At 36.0% G+C, this 20886-nt stretch overlaps 1 protein-coding gene across 1 annotated transcript in view; it reads right to left on the bottom strand.

The window, feature by feature from the left end:
• Dscam3 (Down syndrome cell adhesion molecule 3) overlaps window positions 1–20886 on the bottom strand; it is a 178462-nt gene that overhangs the window by 85703 nt on the left and 71873 nt on the right. Inside the window, exon 2 of the mRNA XM_017899882.1 lies at window positions 4824–5010. Within this exon, the coding sequence (XP_017755371.1) occupies window positions 4824–5010 (187 nt within the window). The remainder of the gene's footprint in view (window positions 1–4823; window positions 5011–20886) is intronic.

The following is a 20886-nucleotide window of genomic DNA, read 5'->3' as shown; positions in this document are numbered from 1 at the left end:
TGTCCTTCACGAACGAATACCATATTCCCGTTTACATTTCTGGCATAATAAAATCACAGAAATGAGCGATAAAAATAGAGAAAAATAAAAATAGAAAATGGCGAAATAAAATACCCCCCTCCACAAAAAGAATTCACCGGCAGTTAGCCTTGCGGAATAATTCCTAACTCGTTTATTCACCTTGCAGACCCTTCCAGTTTGCTTTCTCCTTCGATTCATCGCTTCTTCCACCCTTTTCACCTTTCATCTCTCCACCTGTTCCACCCCCTCTCATCCCCTCGCGTGCATCGTTACATTTATCCGAATCCGCGTTCTGCATCCGCCGTCATCGGGAAACAGGCTGCTCCTTCCCTTTAATCGATCAACTCGTATCGAAACACCGATAGCAGTGGCTGAATATCGGGGAGAAAGCCCCGGACGTCTGAATCACTAGAAAACCGAGAGTCGAGCCGGCAAAGAGGAGCGTTTCGTGGATGAACGGAGTCGAAAAGGGGTTGCTTTGAATTTCTTCCAGCTTCTTTTGCGGCTCCCGGCCGATACAAACTTCGTCTGTGAATATTCCACCGTTCGAAGAACGCGTCTGTTTCTGTTTTCCCTCGGATTTGCCTCTGATCTGCCTCTGATCGATGCGTCTGCAGCGGCTGGCGAGGGCCGAAGGGCGGAAAAGGTGAAGGTAAAGGTTCGCGAAGAGCTTTTCCGGGCATAGGGGTTGTAGCCTTGAGATGGCGGAGGCAGGCCTTTTGGAGGGTAGGAATTCTGGGTTAGGTTCGAGGGAAGATTCGAGGCTGTGAACCAAGTGAAAGTGTGCTTCGGATCGAAGCTGCTTTGGGGCTTATGGCGTTTTGGGGATTCGCTGAGAAATTAGGGAAGAAGTTTGGAATCGGTATGAAAAGTGGAGGAATAGATGAGAAAAAGGACAGTGATGGGAATTTTAACGCATGAATTTTTGAGTATGAGTAACGAGATATCTCGTCTTTAGCAAGCCTAAAGTTGTGGCTGGACGATGAGATATGTCAGGTTTCTTTGACTCAATTGATGATTTAAGGAATTAAAAATTGATTTTCCTGTTATGGTACCAGGGTAACAAAGTCTCGAATATTCTCAAAAAATACCAAATGCGAATTAAAAAGTGTATATATGTAGGAATTGTAAATTAGGGGCACTGGTTTATTAGCATAGTGTCCCCATCTGGAACTCAGGTCTAAATGCTGTCAGGTACTAAATGCTGAGCGACTCGGGATTTTATCTAATTCTTTGATTAACTTCCTTCTTTCCTGAGATTACACGTTCGTTAGGACTCGATTAACGCGTGATACGAGCGTATCGAAAGCTGTTGAACGAGAGCCCACGCTTTCCTGTGGAACAAACTTACTAGACGACCATTGGATAAGGAACATTTCAATTACCGAGGGGAAATGGCTTCCCCAGGTGCCACGTTTACGATATTGCCGGACGTGTGGCATCAAACTTCCAATAATACCAACCTTACCTCACATCCATATCTGGATCTTGGAATAAATTCGGAAAATTCGTTTAATTCCAGCGACTGATACAGCACGAGAATCTTCGTTTCGTTTATTTCACATTCGACCACTTTGTATTTTCTGACAAAATTCCTTCGTTCGATTAAAAATTTTTCGAGACAGAAATAATTTGAATTAGGTATTAGGTACTTTTAAAAATAATTTTAATTAGGTATTAATAAGTTATCGTTAATAATTAATTACACGAGGGTACGTAAAATGAAATTTTATGCGGATATTTTACGATGTAGAATTTAAAGATATTTTGGTATATTTAATATTTCGAATTGTGAATGTTACTTGTGAGACATTGTATTGTATTTTATAATTGGGGGTTAATGGGTGGATGGAAATAAAGAGATAAAATTTCCTCGTTCGATTAAAAATTTTTCGAGACAGAAATAATTTTAATTATTAAGGTATCGTTAATGATAAATTACACAAGGGTACGTAAAATGAAATTTTATGGGGATATTTTACGATGTAGAATTTAAAGATATTTTAGTATATTTAATAGTTTGGATTGTGAATGTTACTTGTGAGACAATTGTATTTAATAATTGGGGGTTAATGGTTGGATGGAATTAAAGAGTATAATTGCTCAATTCGGTGATTAATTTCGTGGTAGATGGTGATAGAGACCAGTTTTTGGGGTCATCGGTGTATATCTAATTAGGTAATTAGTGTATAAGCGTATCTAATTGAACAAGTATAATAGGACACTGCATGATCGGACAAGGATAATAGAACAATATCCGATTCGGTGAATCGAACGTATCATTTGTTTGCTCAGATAAGTGAAACGGAATTGTAATTGATTTGATAAGTTGGCCAGGATTGTGTCTGAAGTTATAATTGTTCCACTAATAGGTATCCAGAAGAGTAGAGATTCAATTAAGCAAGCATCAGTTGAGGAATACGTAGTCCTTATTAGTCTATCCGACTATACCAAAATTAAATAAGTAAACATCAACGAAACCTCGAATTATTCGAAAATAATATTTGAAATTGCATAAAGATGCAATTTTTAATATTTCAGAAGAAATGTATGAAATTATTATGAAAATATTATTTCAAATATTTCAAAAACAACTTATAGAATTAAAGAAAAATAATATTCAGAAATAATACACGAAATTTTACAAAAACATTATTTACAATATTTTAAAAATAATATTCAGAAACAACGTACGACATTTTACAAAAATAATATTTCAAATATCACAAAAATAATATTTGTAATTATAAAAAAATAATATTTCCGACAATTCGAAATATTAATATTTTAGTAATAATATTTATAATTTTTATCTCGAAATTTGGTAAAATAAAGAAAAAGAATTAATCCCTTCGATATCCTTTCGATTTTTACCGAACGATAAGCAGACCCAAATGGGAATATTCACTGTTATTCGAAAAACAAACGGAAGAAGTTGCCTTTAATCACTGTTGGCCGCAGGTATCAAAAGTTGAACTTAATTATGTTTCGCGGCGACGTTGCAGCCGTATTTTTCCACGGGGCACCGTAAGTCCGCCTCGTTCGAAACTCCCGCAATTTACAGTGGCTCGGAACTTCTAAATCCCGGCAGGCTAATCCGCTTAGCCCTTTCTATCGCTCCGAGCACTCTTACGAATCGCGAATTTTCAGCCGAAAATGCGGATCTTACAAGCGGCCAGCGATAGCCGAAACGGAATTACCGGAAGCCGTGTCGCGTCGATGGAAACCCGCCGCCATTACCCCGCGCATCCACGCGTCTATAATCGAAACATACGCGCCACAAGATTCCAAATAAAAATTGAACAATAACAACGGGAAATTTAACGAACGACGTTATTTGAAAAATATTATCTCCGCCTTGCGAATAAAACCGACATTACGATAATAAACGATACGATTCGAGATCGTAAAAATAATCGAAGCGTTTACAGGCGACTTTAAAATTCGAAATAATTTTAATGCAAAGTAATGGATTGATGCTTCAATCTGTATATTTAAAACAAACGTCGATTTTCGTTATTTTTCTTCGCAATTAATCGACGTGCCGAATGAGTGGATATTGGAAACGGAGAAATATCCTTCCGTAATCCACCATTTTCAATTTCACGAGATTACGTTTACAATTTAGTAATTGCAGAATCTAGATTTTAATGCAAACGAAATAATATTGTTTTAATAAACTCGTGTCGCTCCTGCGCCGTTTTACTCACGAGTAATAATATTTGCGCGATTAATTGTACGAATTAAAAATATAGAAATAACCGTAAATTATAGAATTTATTTAATAATTCAACGATTATCGTATTTAAAACAAGAATATTCAAACAAAAATCTCATTTAATTTCCCAATGGCGAATAATCTTTAAATAACACTGTCTAACAAATTTTTAATTTTTTAAAAATTTGTAATATCCAAAATATAGTCATTGGTCGTTCAATGTCGTATAAATTAGGTGAGAGTATCCGTAATTTATCAATGTCCATAATTAGAATTATTCGTGATTCTGAATAATTATAATTGGTCGTCAAAATTTAAAATTAAGTTACCGAGTGTATTTTCTACGCACTATTTTTGCGTTTTTAGAAGAAATTCTGTAACTGATACGAATTTTATAGACAGTAGAATATTCTGTAGACTTTTCTGAAGAAGAAACTACTCAAGAAAAATATTAGAATAATGTTAAATATTCAAAGAAAGTAAAATATATATCGGGAACACGTAAGCGGGATTTTCCCGCCACGCGGCCATTGCTCGCGCATCTAGCGTCGTCAGGGCCGTGCCTACGCGCAACCGACACCCAACTCATCTCTAGTATATCTCACTTTTTAAATACATCACACGTATACGATCTCATGTATTCTTTTATACTAATCGTAATATTATAAGAAATTTTTCCGAATCATTTGATTATCATTTAAAACGGTTTCGTCATTCGATACATAAAGTGACGAATAATTTTTTAATATGAACTATTTAAAAAAGAAACTCCCACTTAATTTTTAACATGAAAACGAATCTTCCAACGATTTCATTTTATCAAAAAATCGCGCGTCTTTATAAAAATTTGCAATTTTCGAAAACTGAAAATGGTGGAGTAATTTTGATTACGGATTCGTGTTCAGGGATGTAAACTGTACAAGAATTACCCGATGGATATTACAGATTAAAATTCGAACGGTATAATCATGGCCGACCTCGTCCTCGGTTTAATCGATGAGAAATGAGCTTATATCGTCTTAGGTGAGCGCAGGGACTTTGAAGCGGAGTTTAAAGTACTCTGTACTTATGTTAATTAGCTCACCTTAGTCCAGGAACTGCGGTGACCGATCTCTGATCCGGACTGGTTATCCAGGTGACGTGCGGAGTTGGGCTCCCATGAGCGGAGCAGCTTAGCTGGGAGCCTGTGGTATTGGAGAAGACCAGAGTACTCGGTGGCTCGAGAACGAACACCGGTCCTTGCTGACCAACCACGAGTTCCAGAATGCAGGCTGAAAGACAGATTAAAGATAGAAACATTAGTGAAAAAATCTAAAGAAATTTCCAACAATTAAATATATCATACGCGTAGAAGATATTATAGGATAGGCATTTGCAAAACAGCGACGACTCCTTCGACGTAACGATATTTATTATGAGAATAGGGATTACTAGACCAGCGCTTACGCAGAATCGTCTTGATACACTTGTACTGTGTGTTCGAGAAAAGAAGGCACCACGTGCTTACATTCTCACGGCTGACGTAGTTATAAAATTCGAGTACTGTGCGTTCGCAGAAAGAAGGCACAGCGTGTTTACACCCTCACGGCTGATGTATACGTAGAGTTCGAGTACTGTGCGTTCAAGAAAAGAAGGCACAGCGTGTTTACATGCTCACGGTTGACGTAGATATAGAATTCGAGTACTGTGCGTTCGAGGAAAGAAGGCATCGCGTGTTTACATCCTCACGGCTGTCGTATACGTAGAGTTCGAGTACTGTGCGTTCGAGAAAAGAAGGCACCACGTGTTTACATCCTCACGGCTGATATAAGTATAAAATTTGAGTACTGTGCGTTCGAGAAAAGAAAGCATCGCGTGTTTACATCCTCACGGCTGTCATAGATATAGAATCTGCGTACTGTACGTTCGAGAAAAGAAGGCACCGCGTGTTTGCACCCTCACGTTTAATTAACTCCACTGATATTGTCTTGATCACAGGTAGTGACCACTATTGATCAAAGACGGTGACGAAGATCATCGACGGTCTACAGTGAGACCGAGTGAGATAGGATATGGCAGCATTGGCGTAGTCTTTCAATCGTAATGTTAGCTTTCTGTTTCCTAATAGCCAACATTTATATTGAAAGACTATGCCGATTGCGTCGTGTTTTGTGAAATTATAAAAATCAAATATCTCAGGGAAGTTATCGAGACTCGTTTGGCAGTTCTGTCTTTTATATTCCAAAAATTGTCACAAAATCGCGATAGGATCGCTGATTGATCGGGCCGATAAATTCCCCGGATACGGCGGATTAATACAGACTAACAATGAATTACCGACCGATCTTCCAACGCGCCGACATCGTCGATAAATTCGAATAAACGCGCGTGAAAAAATGACTTAAAGCGGGAAACACAAGCAATGGCGCAGCGCACATAATTCAGAAACCGGAGAAATCAATTTCGGTAAGCCGAATTCGACCTACATTCCACATCGATTTGACACTACGGCTGGCCTGAGATTAAACGTCCCGTGGCGCTAGTGTCGCCGTCCTCGGACCGCTAAAACATTCACGTATCATCGGAAATATATGAATTTCATATATCAATTTCCCGATCAATAATAATAGCGATATTTTCTAATTATTCAAGTTAAATACATAGCAATTATACATATACAGGATTAAGTTAGGTTAGGTTAGGTTAGGTGTTTTCAATTGGGACAGAAGTTGCAAGAAGTTGGACTTGAAAGGGTACTCAAGATGAATAACGTGGCAGGTACACAGTGGCGGAGTGGCTTTAGGTTACTTCGATTAAAGAGATTCGTGGTAATTTGATTGATGAGGCTGGAGAATTTCGAGTTAACTAATTCGCATTAGCGAAGTGGCTTAAAATAATCTTCCTTTTAAATAATCGAAATGGATGTAGATATTCGAACAAGTATCCTAAACTAAAACAAAACCAAACAGAAAATGAAAACATTAACTTCATATCGTTAATATGATTATAGATTTCGTATCTTCAGTGACGTGACTAGTGAGGGTGAACATGGGGGCTAGGAACAATATTTACAACCAATAAAAATAATTGTTTCGCAAGTAATAATTTATTAATAAAATACTAAAAGCACTGATAAAAATAGGAAAACGAAAATATAACACCCAAATCCAAGAAACTCTGTCATCAATAGATCATGCTGCCGATGAGAAACTAAGCACAGAAAAGAGGAAAAATTCGAGGAAAAAAAAGGAAATTTAGGGAAACTTCTCAATCTCCGGACCCATTATGCACATGAACCGGAAGGGAATCTTTACCTCTGCAGGAATTAGCTTGATCGTGCAGACCAATTTCCGGATGAGGCATCGTCCGGTTTCCGCGACTCTCAGCATCGCGAGATTCGGCAACGCGATGCTGCATCGCGGGAAAACGCAGAGACCAGCGTTTTTCCACCGCACGCAGACAGCCGTGAAAACGTTTTCCAGCCGTGTTTGGGGTAATGGCCGAAGATAAGGAGGCGAGTTCGCGCGAGTAACCGCGACATCTACGGGAGGCCACCCCTTTTATGAAACGCAACGACCCGGCCAATGGAAATCGTTAACGTACTTGAACATTGTACTGAATTTCGAGATAGTATTCTGTTTTTTCCCTTAATTTTTCCTCTTTTTTTTTTTCTTTTGATATCATTTTTTTATTTTATTTTCTTTTCTGGCGGTTTTATTGGCGCCGAAGATTTTATTTAATGGAGGTGTAGCTTGGTGGGCCTGTTTTTGGGGTGGGTGAAGTAGATGTATTTATTTTTATTAGAGATAGGGTTGATGATGGGAAATTTCAATTAGCGTAGTTAAGTCGAAGAGTGAAATTTCATTGTAGTGTACAATTTTCTTTCCGTGTTTCCGGGTAAGATGTACAGTACGAGATTTAAATTTCATTTCAGAATTTCCTTAACGCGTTTCAAAGTTTAAATTTGGCGGGGTATTTCTCCGAGGAAGGGAGGAATAAAAATGAAAGTAGAAGAATTCTATTATTGGAACTGTAAGACGTAGTAAGACTCGAAGCTTGTGATATGTATACAGCGAAGATTCAAATTTTATCGGTCGAATATGAGTCTGCCAGTGATGAGACGTCAAATTAATTCAGATGAGATGCAATAACAAAATTTCAAATTTCTAACACGTAAAATAAATAATAAATGAAACATAAATAAAATTATAAATAAAACACGTAATTTCAAAATTGTAACGTAGCTAATTCAAAATTTTAATTATATTATTCCTAACAAGACGAATTTTACTACTATAAAACTATACTATAACTACACTATAAAACTATACTTTAAAAATTTCAAATTTCTGATATAATTCGTAGTAATAAAAAGGTAAATTCTTTTGCATGGGTGGAAGTTGGAGTAAAGTAATTGCAAAAATTTTTTGAAGCTAAATGGGATGTTCTGGAGGGCAGCGATAAAAAGATTTCAAATTTGTAACACGTACAATAAATAATAAATACAATATGAATAAAATAATAAATAAAACACGTAATTTCAAAATTGTAACGTAGCTAATTAAAAATTTAAATTATATTATTTCTAACAAGACGAATTTTACTAATATAAAACTATACTATAAAGTTGTACTATAAAAATTTCAAATTTCTGATATAATTCGTAGTAATAAAAAGGTAAATTCTTTTGCATGGGTGGAAGTTGGAGTAAAGTAATTGGAAAAATTTTTTGAAGCCGAATGGGGTGTTCTGGAGGGCAGCAATCGGGCTCGATAGGGCAAGGAGAACGAAAGACGATCGATCCTCGTTAACGGGCGTCGCACTGGTGGAAATAATTCATTGGATGAATTATTTCGCACGGCCCTGGTCGCGGCTTAAAATACGTTTTGACGCTCCGCGTCTCAGCGCCGCGACGCCGGATGAAATTTGCATCCCTCGTTAGAACCCGCTAACCTACGACGCCACCCATGCCCGGCAAATTGAAATTCCGTTTCTACCCTCAGCCTCTCCTCTGATTCTGCGACGTGTTGTGCGAAGAATTACGATCGACCGGGAGTGCTTATTCTTACCACTCTTTTGATATCAAGAAGTACCATTATTCCATAGAAAAGAAAACTACAAACCAATTTCTATTCAAATTTTTTCCAGAGAAATTTACCCCTCAGTTAATAGCCATTTAATAAAATTCTAAAGATTTATATTAATTAACGTATTAAATTAAAAACAAAGTAACAAAATAAAATAATTCCACGTGTCAATTTATATAATATTTGGTATCATTTACTATTTTAAAAAATATCGTTGAATGCAGAGGGTTGATATTTTAAATGTGAAAAATTACAGGTGCATACTTAACAGAGTATAATATAATTAATGTCAACCCTGATTCAAAATTTATTTAAAAATCGATTATCTTAGAATTAAATTTCTTAAACAAAATTTGCAATTAAAAGCTACCTTCAGAATACATTTTTGTATACCTTCTTCAAATAAATTCCTTCATTTTAAACAAAAATGGCTCCCCAAAGTACCAGGCTCGAAATATGTTATATATTTTGAAATAAAAAGTAGGTTTTCCATTATTCTTCTAATATGAGAGACCTAGTTCCTATTGTCTCGTTATTATTACAAATTACATTCGGATTAATTATAATCGCGAATCTCGCGATTCCATTTTAAAAATTCTCCTCGCGATACGTCCGATTCAAAAGTAGTTGCTAATTATTCCTGCCTGCGCAAAGAAGAATCCAGTTCCCGCCAGTACTCAAGGAAAAAACAGGCCGCGAGTTCCAAGTTCGACGAACAAAATGATCCCATTACATCTCCTCAACTTGCCAACAGGCTCTAATTATAATTCCTCAAAGGAAACCTCGAAAGATCTTCTCTGGCGTACATGAAAATAAAGCCTGATAGGTATAGTGGAAACAAAATCCGATGCTGCGAGCAACAATCCCAATTGAATTCTCGCACGCTTTATTCCGTTCTTCGATATAACTCCAGAGATCTTCCATGATCTCTCTCTCCTCTCTATGAGTACCTCTGTTCATTCTCTCCACTTATTCCCAAAGATTGAAAATCCGAGTCAAGAGGACAAGGGTTTATTTCTTTGCTAGGTAGAGTGCATGAAGAGTTAGAGTTTATGGTCAGAGGCGTCAGAGTCAGCGTGCATAGAGTTTATTAACACTAATATTAATATGTAGGAATGGTAAATGAGGGGCACTCGTTGATTAGGGTAGTGTTCCCACGTCTGGGACTCAGATTTAGAGGACTCGTTAAGATCTGGATGCCAGATGGGCCGTAGGAGGTCGGGGCCAGGCTATGTGAGGTGGCAACCCTAGCTTTCCTTGGCATAAACCGAGGGTGACTATTCGGAAGGGCTAACTTGGAGGCAGGAGCCTCTTCCGCACCCTTGATCTTGGCGTGGAGGGACTTTCTCCTACTTTGGGGAGGCACTTGTCCCCTGGACGGACTTTAAAAGGGCCCATTGTGGAAGATAGAGTCAGTTACTAAGTGGGTTATTAAGTAGTTGTCAGGTCAGTGTGTGAAGAGATAGAATTATTTAGTAAGGAAAGGCCAGCCAAATAGAGAAAATTCCTACATTAACACTAGACCGGGTGTTTATTAGCATTAGTATTGTACCAGATTTGTGAAATTAGACACTAAGCCTTAGACTGTACCAAACGATAGTTTGTAGGGAGGTCTCCCTCTCCCTATCCCACAGACACAGGTATCTTCGATGTGGTGGTGGTACTAGAAGGGACGAAAGGAAAAGGAAGGGATACATTTCGTCCCAGGCCTGCTAGTGTACTCATCAGTACTACCTAACAGGCCTTATACGAGGATACTATTGGAAAGTCTAGAAGTCATATATGTAGGAAGCGGAGGTTTCCGAGTACTTGCGAGAAAGTCCTCGGACCTCCTTGAAGTTGGGATCCACCTAGCGGCGAGAGTGAGAACGACGGTCGCTACAAGTTCATTATCCCTAATATTAACACTAGAACAAATGCTTAGTATTAGCATTGTGTTAGAGTTGCAAAATTAGACTAGCCTTAAACAGTACCAAACAATAGTTTATATTTTAAATATATATTATCCTTATTAAATTTAAAACCATGTCGTTTATTCCTCACTTTTACAATATTAAATAAAGTCTTACGAATATTGTCGACTAGTTTGCATCTGTAAAGGGACGCGAACATCGTCTGATACCTTCCTCTTAATGAAAGGTTCGGACGAAACAACCCGTTTCCCTCGACCAACCCCTAATATCGATACGGAACGTCCGCCGGAAGTCGAAGTCCTCGCGGAATAATGGCCGACACGGAATCGGTGGGCAAACGCGTGGAATCCGGGATCCGACGAAGGGAACAGGGGAAATCCTTCTTGTCTACCTTCGTCGCGATCATTGCCGGCGTTTCTCGCCGGGTTTCCAATCGGGCATTGATTTGTCGCGCGATAATAGCTCGGCCGGAAGTGGAGGAACCATGGCCGCGGCTCAGCTCTTTCAGCCGAGGAGTTTTCCTTCTGCTTTCATCGCGGATTTAACGAAAGACCTTCCAACCTCCTCGACGCCTTTTATTTACCGGCAATGCCTGGATTATTCCAGAGAAATCGCGCGACGATGAATATCGAGGGGATCGAGGATTAATGAAACGGATATGGGGTGTATCTGTCCCTTGAATCGGAGTGATGCTGGGTAGTCTCGTGTTATTAATTAAACGGGGATCGTGGCTCGGCGTTTAATGAACTTACGATTTCCATTAGGTCTTGGCCCTTTCGTACTCGTTCGTTCGGGGTAGGTTCTTTTATCGTTTCGTCCGATTGAATTTTGATTTCGGTTCCTCGGGGTGGGCGAAGGCACAAGAGTTGGGGTATTATGTCGGTTGCTCGCGATGAATGGATGGTGTCTTTTGTGGAAAGGCATGGTGGTGAAAGGCATGGTGATGCGGAGGAATTTTTGTTTCTGTGGGTTTGAGAAGGGTAGCACAAGGGGGAAGGGATTTGAAGTAAAAGGGGTGCTTGGAGAATGGAGAGATCGATATTGCGATACTGATAATGTGAGGATAAAAATTGTATTACCGAGGGATTAAGAGAAATGGAATGTTTAGGCAAATCGAAAGGATAAATTTAATTATTATTCCTTTTGGAGGGATGGTAATTAAAAAATATGTTTAACGTAATTTCTAATAACCAGATCATGAAAGAAATTGTTTTTTAAATATAAAATATCCATAGAAAACAATAATTAAAATTATCTATGATTTTCTATCATAAATAAAATAAATAATAATAAATAAATAATGTTTCTGTCGTTATAAAGAATTCTTTTATGTAAATTACTACCCTTTCATCTATTTACACAAATTATTTTCTTTTCTCAAATCTGTCTAAAATTTTCAATTAATTTCAAATATATATACAATAATAATTATACAATCCTTTCACTTAAATTTTCCAATAAATAAATAATTAAATAATTTCTTCAATTAAATTCACCCATAATTAAATTCACCTATGATTTTCTATCTTAATAAAAGTTAATATCGATTTTATTAAAGATGGTGAAATGTATTTAGCAACAAGAAGAAATTTGAAACCAATATTTTAAAAAAATTTAATGTCTTTGATATTATTTATGTAAATTACTACCCTTTTTACTATCTATACAAATTATTTTCTTTTCTCAAATCTGTCTAAAATTTTCAATTCATTTCAAATATATATACAATAATAATTACACAACCCTTCGTTTAATTTTCCCAATAAATAAATAATTAAATAATCTCTTCAATTAAATTCACCCATAATTAAATTCACCTATGATTTTCTATCTTAATAAAAGTTAATATCGATTTTATTAAAGATGGTGAAATGTATTTAGCAACAAAAAGAAATTTGAAACCAATAATTTAAAAAAATTTAATGTCTTTAATATTATTTATGTAAATTACTATCCTTTTTACTATCTACACAAATTATTTTCTTTTCTCAAATCCATCTCAAAATTCCATTTCCTTTCAAACACGTATAATAATAATTACACAATCCTTTCATTTAAATATCCCAATAAATAAATAATTAAACAATCTTTTCAATTAAATTCACCCATAAATACTATTCTTGTAACTATCTCCAATAACAATTTTCCTTTGTCAAATCCATTTCAATATTTCCCTGCAACCCCTCCACTTCGAGTACACGCATAATAATAATTAACCAAACTCTTCACCTGAATTTAAATTCACCAATAATTGCTATCTTCCTATCTACCACCACCGATCACATTCTCGTCCTTCAAAATTCACCTAAAGCATCATTCTCTTTTTTCAAAATTCCCCCTCGACCCCCTATCATCTTTCCCCCCATCGATCTTCCAGTCTACCTGCAAAAATCAACATGCAAATCGAATTAACGTCAGAATTAACTGGATCTGCAACAGCCCCGAAAACGGTAACGCGCGAAAAGAGCAGCGAAACACGTTCCGGAATACTAATCGTCACCCCGGGAAATGCAAAGACGCAAACACAATCGGGGAACGGATCGGGGCGCCGGGATGCAGCAGGGTTAAATAAGATCAGAAATGGATCTTCCTTGTCGGACAACCGGCTCGCGAGATTATGCATGTGCGAAACTACGGCTGCGTGATGGAGATAGATGAGAGGAGTTCGCAGTAGCAGATGTTCCGTACGCCGCCACCCTCCCAGATTATAATAATGATCAATCTTCGCGCCCGTGTTGCCCGCACACGTATTTCCCGTGCCGTGCGATAAATCACGCGACTGAATTAACCAGAGGAAAAAAGAAGCCTCGAACACGATGAAATTGTTTTGTCAACTCCGCTTTTCCCGCTCGAAAGTTGCTCCCAGTGGCCCCTTTGGGGATCATTACGCTGTCGTTTCAAGGTTTTTACGGCACACGAGGAATTCGTTCTCAGGGATTTCGTGGCTGAAACTTGAGGGAGTTTCAGTTTTCCACGGAGATTACAGTAATTTTTCGATGAGGGAACTGGGTGTTTCTGGGTTCGAATCGTGGTGCCATTATGAAGGGAGAAGGTGTATTTCAGGAGCGTTGATTAGAGAAATTTTTGGTGTCACGTGTTTGGGTTTTTGGAGAAGAAAGAATTTTTTAAAAATATGGAATCTGGAGTATTTTGTGGTATTTGAATAGGTGTACTTTAAGGATGTGGATCACAGAAATTTTGAGTTCGAGTGTTTGAATTTTTGAGCGAAGAAAGAATTTTAAAAAAATATGGTCTTAAGTATTTTGTGGTATCTGAGTAGGTATACTTTAAGTGTTAATTAGAGAAATTTCTGGTGTCGTGTGTTTGAGTTTTTGGAGAAGAAAGAATTTTTTAAAAATATGGAATCTCGAGTATTTTGTGATATTTGAGTAGGTGTACTTTAAGAGTATCGATTACAGAAAATTTTGATGTCAAATTTTTGAGTTTTTGGATGAAGAAAACATTTTTTTAAAAATATGGAGTCTTGAGTATTTCGTGGTATTTGAGTAGGTGTACTTTAAAAACATCTGATCACCACAAATGTATTTGATATCCAATATTTTGTGTCTTGATTCGAAGATTATAAAAATATTTAATATTTCAGTGTTCCCTTAAGAATTGTAATGACACCATTTTAAAATCGTCCAATATTGGGATTTTCAAAAACTTCTCTATTTTTTCTTTCTTTTAAATTGTTGGTATGTAACGCGAAGTAATGTCGTTGAACCGATACCAGAGAGTGAAAATGGATGTAACGTTATTTCGGGAATTTTTCGTGTATCAATTTTGCTTTTTCTTTAATTTCTTTAGTAGTCTCGATTTTGAGATAAATCTCAATAATTGCGTAATATTAGTAGAATACCGGAACAAAATTTTTGCGTTGTTCGGTTGTTTAACAACATCGGCTGTATACGTGGCTGATCATGTACGGGAGCAAGCTACTTGTCCGACATTTCGCCGGCTTGTATCACTTGTCGGCCAGTGTTCGAGCTTCATCACTTGTCGCGCTATGTATAGGGCTATGCTACTTGCTCCAAGGCAAAGTTTAAGCGAAGTACACGGAACAAATTTTATTACACGGGAATTTGTAGGTTAATTATCGAAGCTGTTGTAAATTAATCCAAATTCCTTGATTTTTATTCGTTATTTAACTCTATATACGACAGAGGCTTTGTAATTTCGCGATTAATAATGTTTCAGATAACCTATCAGTCTAATGCATGAATTAATTTAGATACGAATGGGATAAAATATACGATCTAATTTATACTCCCTTTTAAGTAGTATAACGCAGTATTTAGTCAGGCAAAGTCGAAAATTTGTGCAGGCGGCTCTTATTTAATTCATCTCAAATAACGAGTGACGAGAATGTCTCTATAATCAGACAGGAGTACACGTTCAAGTGACACAAGTCAGTAACGTGTCAGACGAGAGAATTTAATAGATACAAATGACTTTTACGTACAATTCGCGTATCAGAAAATATCGTGACGTGTTTTGTATCGCGTGTATTCATTATTGATCCTTATTAAGAAAAAAAATTTGTAAATTTCATGACAGTGCAGAAATTTAAAATACGTTAAGAAATGTATCGATATTGTTATTTTATTTTTATAGCAGCGGAATATTTGGAAATATTTTATCGATTCTAAAATAGTGGAATAGTTTATGTCGTATTATAAACATTACAACGTGAAAACACCATTGTTTCATTTTTAAGGGGGTGAAATAATGCTAGGATATTTCGAAATTTTTCGACAATTCCGCGAGAGTGAAAAATTTACATATTAAAAATCCAGCATTGTCTATACGTTAGAGAGTATTTCAGGAATATTTGTGAATGAAACGGCAATGTGAAATTTGTTGTACGTCAATAAAAAAAAAAAAAAACTTTTCGTCAGTGTATGAAATTAAAAACAACTCATTCATCGTTGAAAGCTTACGATAAATGTAAAATATTTCGAAAGTTTTTGTAAATCCCACGCTGTGCAACGTGAAATTCTCATATCAAAAAACATCAGTATATAAACATATTCATTTCATTATCGAAAGTTTAAAATGGTAGGAAAATATTTCCAAAAGTCGTTTATCAATACGCGATATATATGATATATCGGGAGATAAAAGAAAAGAGAAGATAAATAATTTCTCGCGAACAAAATATTCCGCAAAATTTCACGTTAATTTTATTAAATATTAAAATCGCTGTACACACTCCCGATTTACTCTCAAAGATTTAAAATTGCAACAAAATATTTCACAAATTTTGTTGACAACACGTGAAATTTATAATACATTAAAAATTTTACCTATTCACAGAATTAATGAAACTTTCTTAAATGTCCAATAATATTTAAACATAATACTCTATAGACATCCTTATTTCGCTAATTAAAGACTTCAAATGCAACAAAATATTTCTAAAGCACTTATATTAATATACACAATTTATGATACCTTGAAAACTAAGCAAATTACAATTTTTAATTATGCCACCCTATAGATACCCTTATGTCACCATTAAGGACTCCAAATTCCAATAAAATATTTCCAAAATACTTATGTTAAAATCACCACCCCATAACACTCTTATGTCACCATCAGAGACTCCAAATTACAACAAAATATTTCCCAGGCACTTATGCTATTATACTTTTTACAATTACCCATGCTTTGAAAAATAAACAAATTGCAATTTTTAAATATATGTACCACCCTATAGACATCCTCGTGTTACCATCAGAGATTTAAAATTCCAACCAAATATTTCCAAAACATTTACATTAATACACACAATTTATGATACCATGGAAACTAAGCAAATTACAATTTTTAATTAGACCACCCTATAGACACCGTTATGTCACCATCATAGACTCCAAATTCCAACAAAACATTTCCAAAACAATTATGTTAAAATCACCACCCCATAGACACCCTTATGTCACTATCAGAGACTCCAAATTACAACAAAATATTTCCCAGGCACTTATGCTATTATACTTTTTACAATTTCCCATGCTTCAAAAAATAAACAAATTGCAATTTTTAAATATATGTACCACCCTATAGACATCCTCGTGTTATCGCCAGAGATTTAAAATTCCAACCAAATATTTCCAAAACATTTACATTAATACACACAATTTATGATACTTAGAAAAATGTACAAATTACAATTTCTGAATTCACCACTCTATATACATCCTTGTATCCCCACCAGAGACTTCAAATTGCGGGAAAATATTTCCAAAACCTCTCTACCTAGTATCTCTCGAAAGTATGCATGCAAATGTGCCGATAATTCCCGTGTGTGGAGTCAGCCAGAGTGCGTGGAAAAAACGTAGCGTGTACGGTGAACTAACCTGTAGTTTCGCCATTCTTATTCAAACGCCATCGTTTTATGCATTCATGAAACTGGTTGCACCAAAGGCGATGCACACGGTTGCTAACCCCCGATGGCTGCAACGATGTATCGAGCTACGGATTCTCGCGTCTCGAATTCTACATGGCCGGACAAAGCACCACACGTCTACGTTAATTTATATGGCCGACTGTGCAATAACTCGATCAACTTATTCGTTACGGATGCATTATCGCTGATTTATACTACTGCCGCTGTTTTAAGTGAAGCGACGTCCGAAAGGCGTCCGTTCTTCCCAGCATCGAACAGTATCGTTTGCGATTATGGTGAAACCATGATCGACAAGATCCATTCTGATGAATTTAATTTCCGAATCTTATTTAATATAAAATTAAACGTTTTTAAAATAATAGGATATATTATGTAATATACCCAGGGATTTTATAATTTATAATAATCTATTATTTAATTTAAAATTTAGAAATTTTATAATAATATATGGAAAAATAGTAAGGAAAGAGTAGGTTATTATCCTCTCATTAGAGATGCGAACATTATCATGGAATATTTTAATTCTCCTAATCTTTTGCAATATCAGCTAATAAATCATACCTCTCTGCAAAACATTCTTTTTTTTTTTGTACATATACATATCTCGTTTATTTGTATTTTTTTTTTTTATTTCCATTTTTCTTTGTTACCATTAATTATACATATATCACTATAATTTTCTATGATTCTATAATTTAATAATTTTCTTGTAATTTTTCTAATGGGTTGGTCTCGTATAAATAAATAAATAAAATAAATAAATAATTAAGAAGAACATAGGAAAATTGTCCTTGTAATTATATATAACACGATTTACTTCGTTGATTCACGAGGATAATCTCGTTGCGATATTACAAACCCTGTTACAGCGATGAAAAATCACGCATGATCGAAACTGCACGGAAATTTTACGCCACCCCCAGCCCTGCAACCCCTTCGTCGAAGCGATGGCCGATCCATCCGATACGTGAATAATTCGTGTATCCGATTCAGTCTGCGAACCGAACAGCTGGCCACGTCTTCCAAATAATCTGATCAATAATCCACCCCCACCGGTGGCCATCGCGCAGACCAATTTCGACGACCACGTCGAATAATCGGCTAGCCGCTCGAGTTTTCCCGCGTACCCTCAACCTCGTATGATTTACGCACGTCCACGTCAATTTCTCAAATTCCGTGTAACCTGCGGTGGCAGAAATTTCCCGTTGTAATTTCCTTCCATACTTTCTTATTTCTTTTTCAATATTTTTTCTTTCGAATTTTTGATTTTTAGAGAGAGATATGTTTGGAGCATAGTCGACGTCGATTTCTGAAATTTTGTCTAACTTGTGATGGCAGAAATTTGATAGAATTTTGTTTCATTTCTTTTTTTTTTTATTTTTTATATTATCATTTCCTCCTTTTTTGAGAAATATAGTTGGAGTATAGTCGAAGTTGATTTCTGGAATTTTGTACAATCACTTGTGGTAGAAATTTTGCGTTGCAATTTCCTTCTATATTTTTTTATCTTTTTTTAAATATTTTTCCTTTCGACTTTTTGATTCTTAGAGTGAAATATGGTTGGAGTATAGTCTACGTTGATTTCTGGAATTTTGTGTAGGCAATCATGGTAGAAATTTGAAATAGTAATTTTCTTCCATATTTTTTTACCTTTTTCATTATTTTTCTGTTTAATTCTTCTCCTTTCGGGGGGATATGATTAAAATATGGTTGGTTAGGTTAGGTTGAAAATATTGGAAAAATTATACGAAATGTGATTTGGATGATGCTTCAAAAGGTAGATTGGTGGCTGTGTAGTATCGAGTCACGTGACAAAGATTATGGCTGCGGTTTAACAATGGAGGGTTGTATTCGTAACGAAGCTTAATCTGAACTTTGACTTTAGTTCCGTTTGCTAGGAACGAGGATTAGTAAACACGAATTATGTATAACGTTTCAATAGTTCGCGTCTGACACCGAGGAATAATTAAATTGGAGTTAAGAAAGGCAAACACTGGGAGAATCGTAACGAGTCAGTTAACATTAAGTACTAACATTTCCCTGTAATTTCTCTCCATTTTATTCCATTATCCTATCAAAGCAGGAAACTACAATCAATCATAATTACTTCCTTACCAGTAAATTACAAATTGTCCACAGAAACAAGTATAATAAAAAAATTTACTATTTCTCCCACCATAATAAAACATCATAATCAATCACTATTTTTCCCTTACAAATAAGGATTAAAGTAGATTATTTATAAAGACTACAATAAAATAATTAATAACACGAATATCAATTTAAATCAACGAGAAAGAATTTAAGAATGAATCATAATTATACCAAAAAATTTACTATTTCTCCCACCAGAATAAAAAGTCCTAATCAGTCACAATTTTTCCCTCACAAATAAGGGTTAAAAATAAGTACAATAGATTATTTATTACGAGTACAATACAAAAATAAATAACACGAATATCAAGTAACATCAGTAAGAAAGAATTTAATAATGAATCATAATTATTCCAAAAAATTTACTATTTCTCCCACCAGAATAAAAAGTCCTAATCAGTCACAATTTTTCCCTCACAAATAAGGGTTAAAAATAAGTACAATAGATTATTTATTACGAGTACAATACAAAAATAAATAACACGAGTACCAAGTTACATCAGTAAAAAAGAATTTAATAATGAATCATAATTATTCCAAAAAATTTACTATTTCTCCCACCAGAATAAAAAGTCCTAATCAGTCACAATTTTTCCCTCACAAATAAGGGTTAAAAATAAGTACAATAGATTATTTATTACGAGTACAATACAAAAATAAATAACACGAGTACCCAGTTACATCAACGAGAAAGAATTTAACCTAACCACATCCAGTAAAATCATTATATACTCACGATAACGAATACTCCATATAAATGTATTTACTTTTAAATAAATAAATTCCAGATATTAACGACAATTATCTCCCACAATATTTTCAATAAACCCGCATCGGGTTGAAACCAACATCGTTCTCAAATCGTTTTCATATTTCCCAAGAATGAACGCGGAGCGTTCCATTCTCCCCATACGCACCGTTCTCCACAATGGCGGACACCCGAGAAGCCAATAAAGCGCGGACAAAACGACATAACATTAAACGACGTCGTTTCATCAATCCTGGAAGTCGCGCGTCAAAGGGAGCCCGCCGTTTCCGCTCCGGCAATCCGTCGATCGATCGATGGGAAAGCTCATTCGTAAGCTCGCAAAATCTGGCAGAACGGTGTGCCTGTACGTGGCACGTGAAGCCGTGGAACGTGAGATCCGACAGTTGCAATTTTACCGCATCTTGTCACCATCCAATCCACAATGCCCTCCCTCCGCGCCCTTCTCACCCTTCACCGCCCTTCACGCTTTTTCCATCGCGTTGTTCCACCAATTTCCCTACCGTGCTACCCTACCCGTTTCATTCCTACCCTTTAACACCAATATTTTTCGAAGTGTCCCTGTTTCCTTTTTATTCTTGGCGAAATTCCCTTTCGGGTTTGGAGCATCGTGTCGAGTATTAATCACGAGTTCACGCGAATTCCATTCGGTAGTAGTTTTAAATTTCGATTTTTAGTTCTAATTTTTAATTCCAAAATTTTCGAGGAGACTTAAGAAATCCTCGATTGGATTCTTGTAGCGATATTTTGAAAAATTTACTTCGTTTTTTAGTCAGAGATAGTATTTTAGATCTTGTTAGCTGCATTTACTTATCCTTTCATGAGCGAGCGTT

Source organism: Eufriesea mexicana, unplaced genomic scaffold (genome assembly GCF_001483705.2).
Source record: "Eufriesea mexicana isolate 0111107269 unplaced genomic scaffold, ASM148370v2 scaffold1018, whole genome shotgun sequence".
In the NCBI taxonomy this organism is placed as follows: domain Eukaryota; kingdom Metazoa; phylum Arthropoda; class Insecta; order Hymenoptera; family Apidae; genus Eufriesea; species Eufriesea mexicana.
This window is presented reverse-complemented; position numbering and strand designations above follow the sequence as displayed.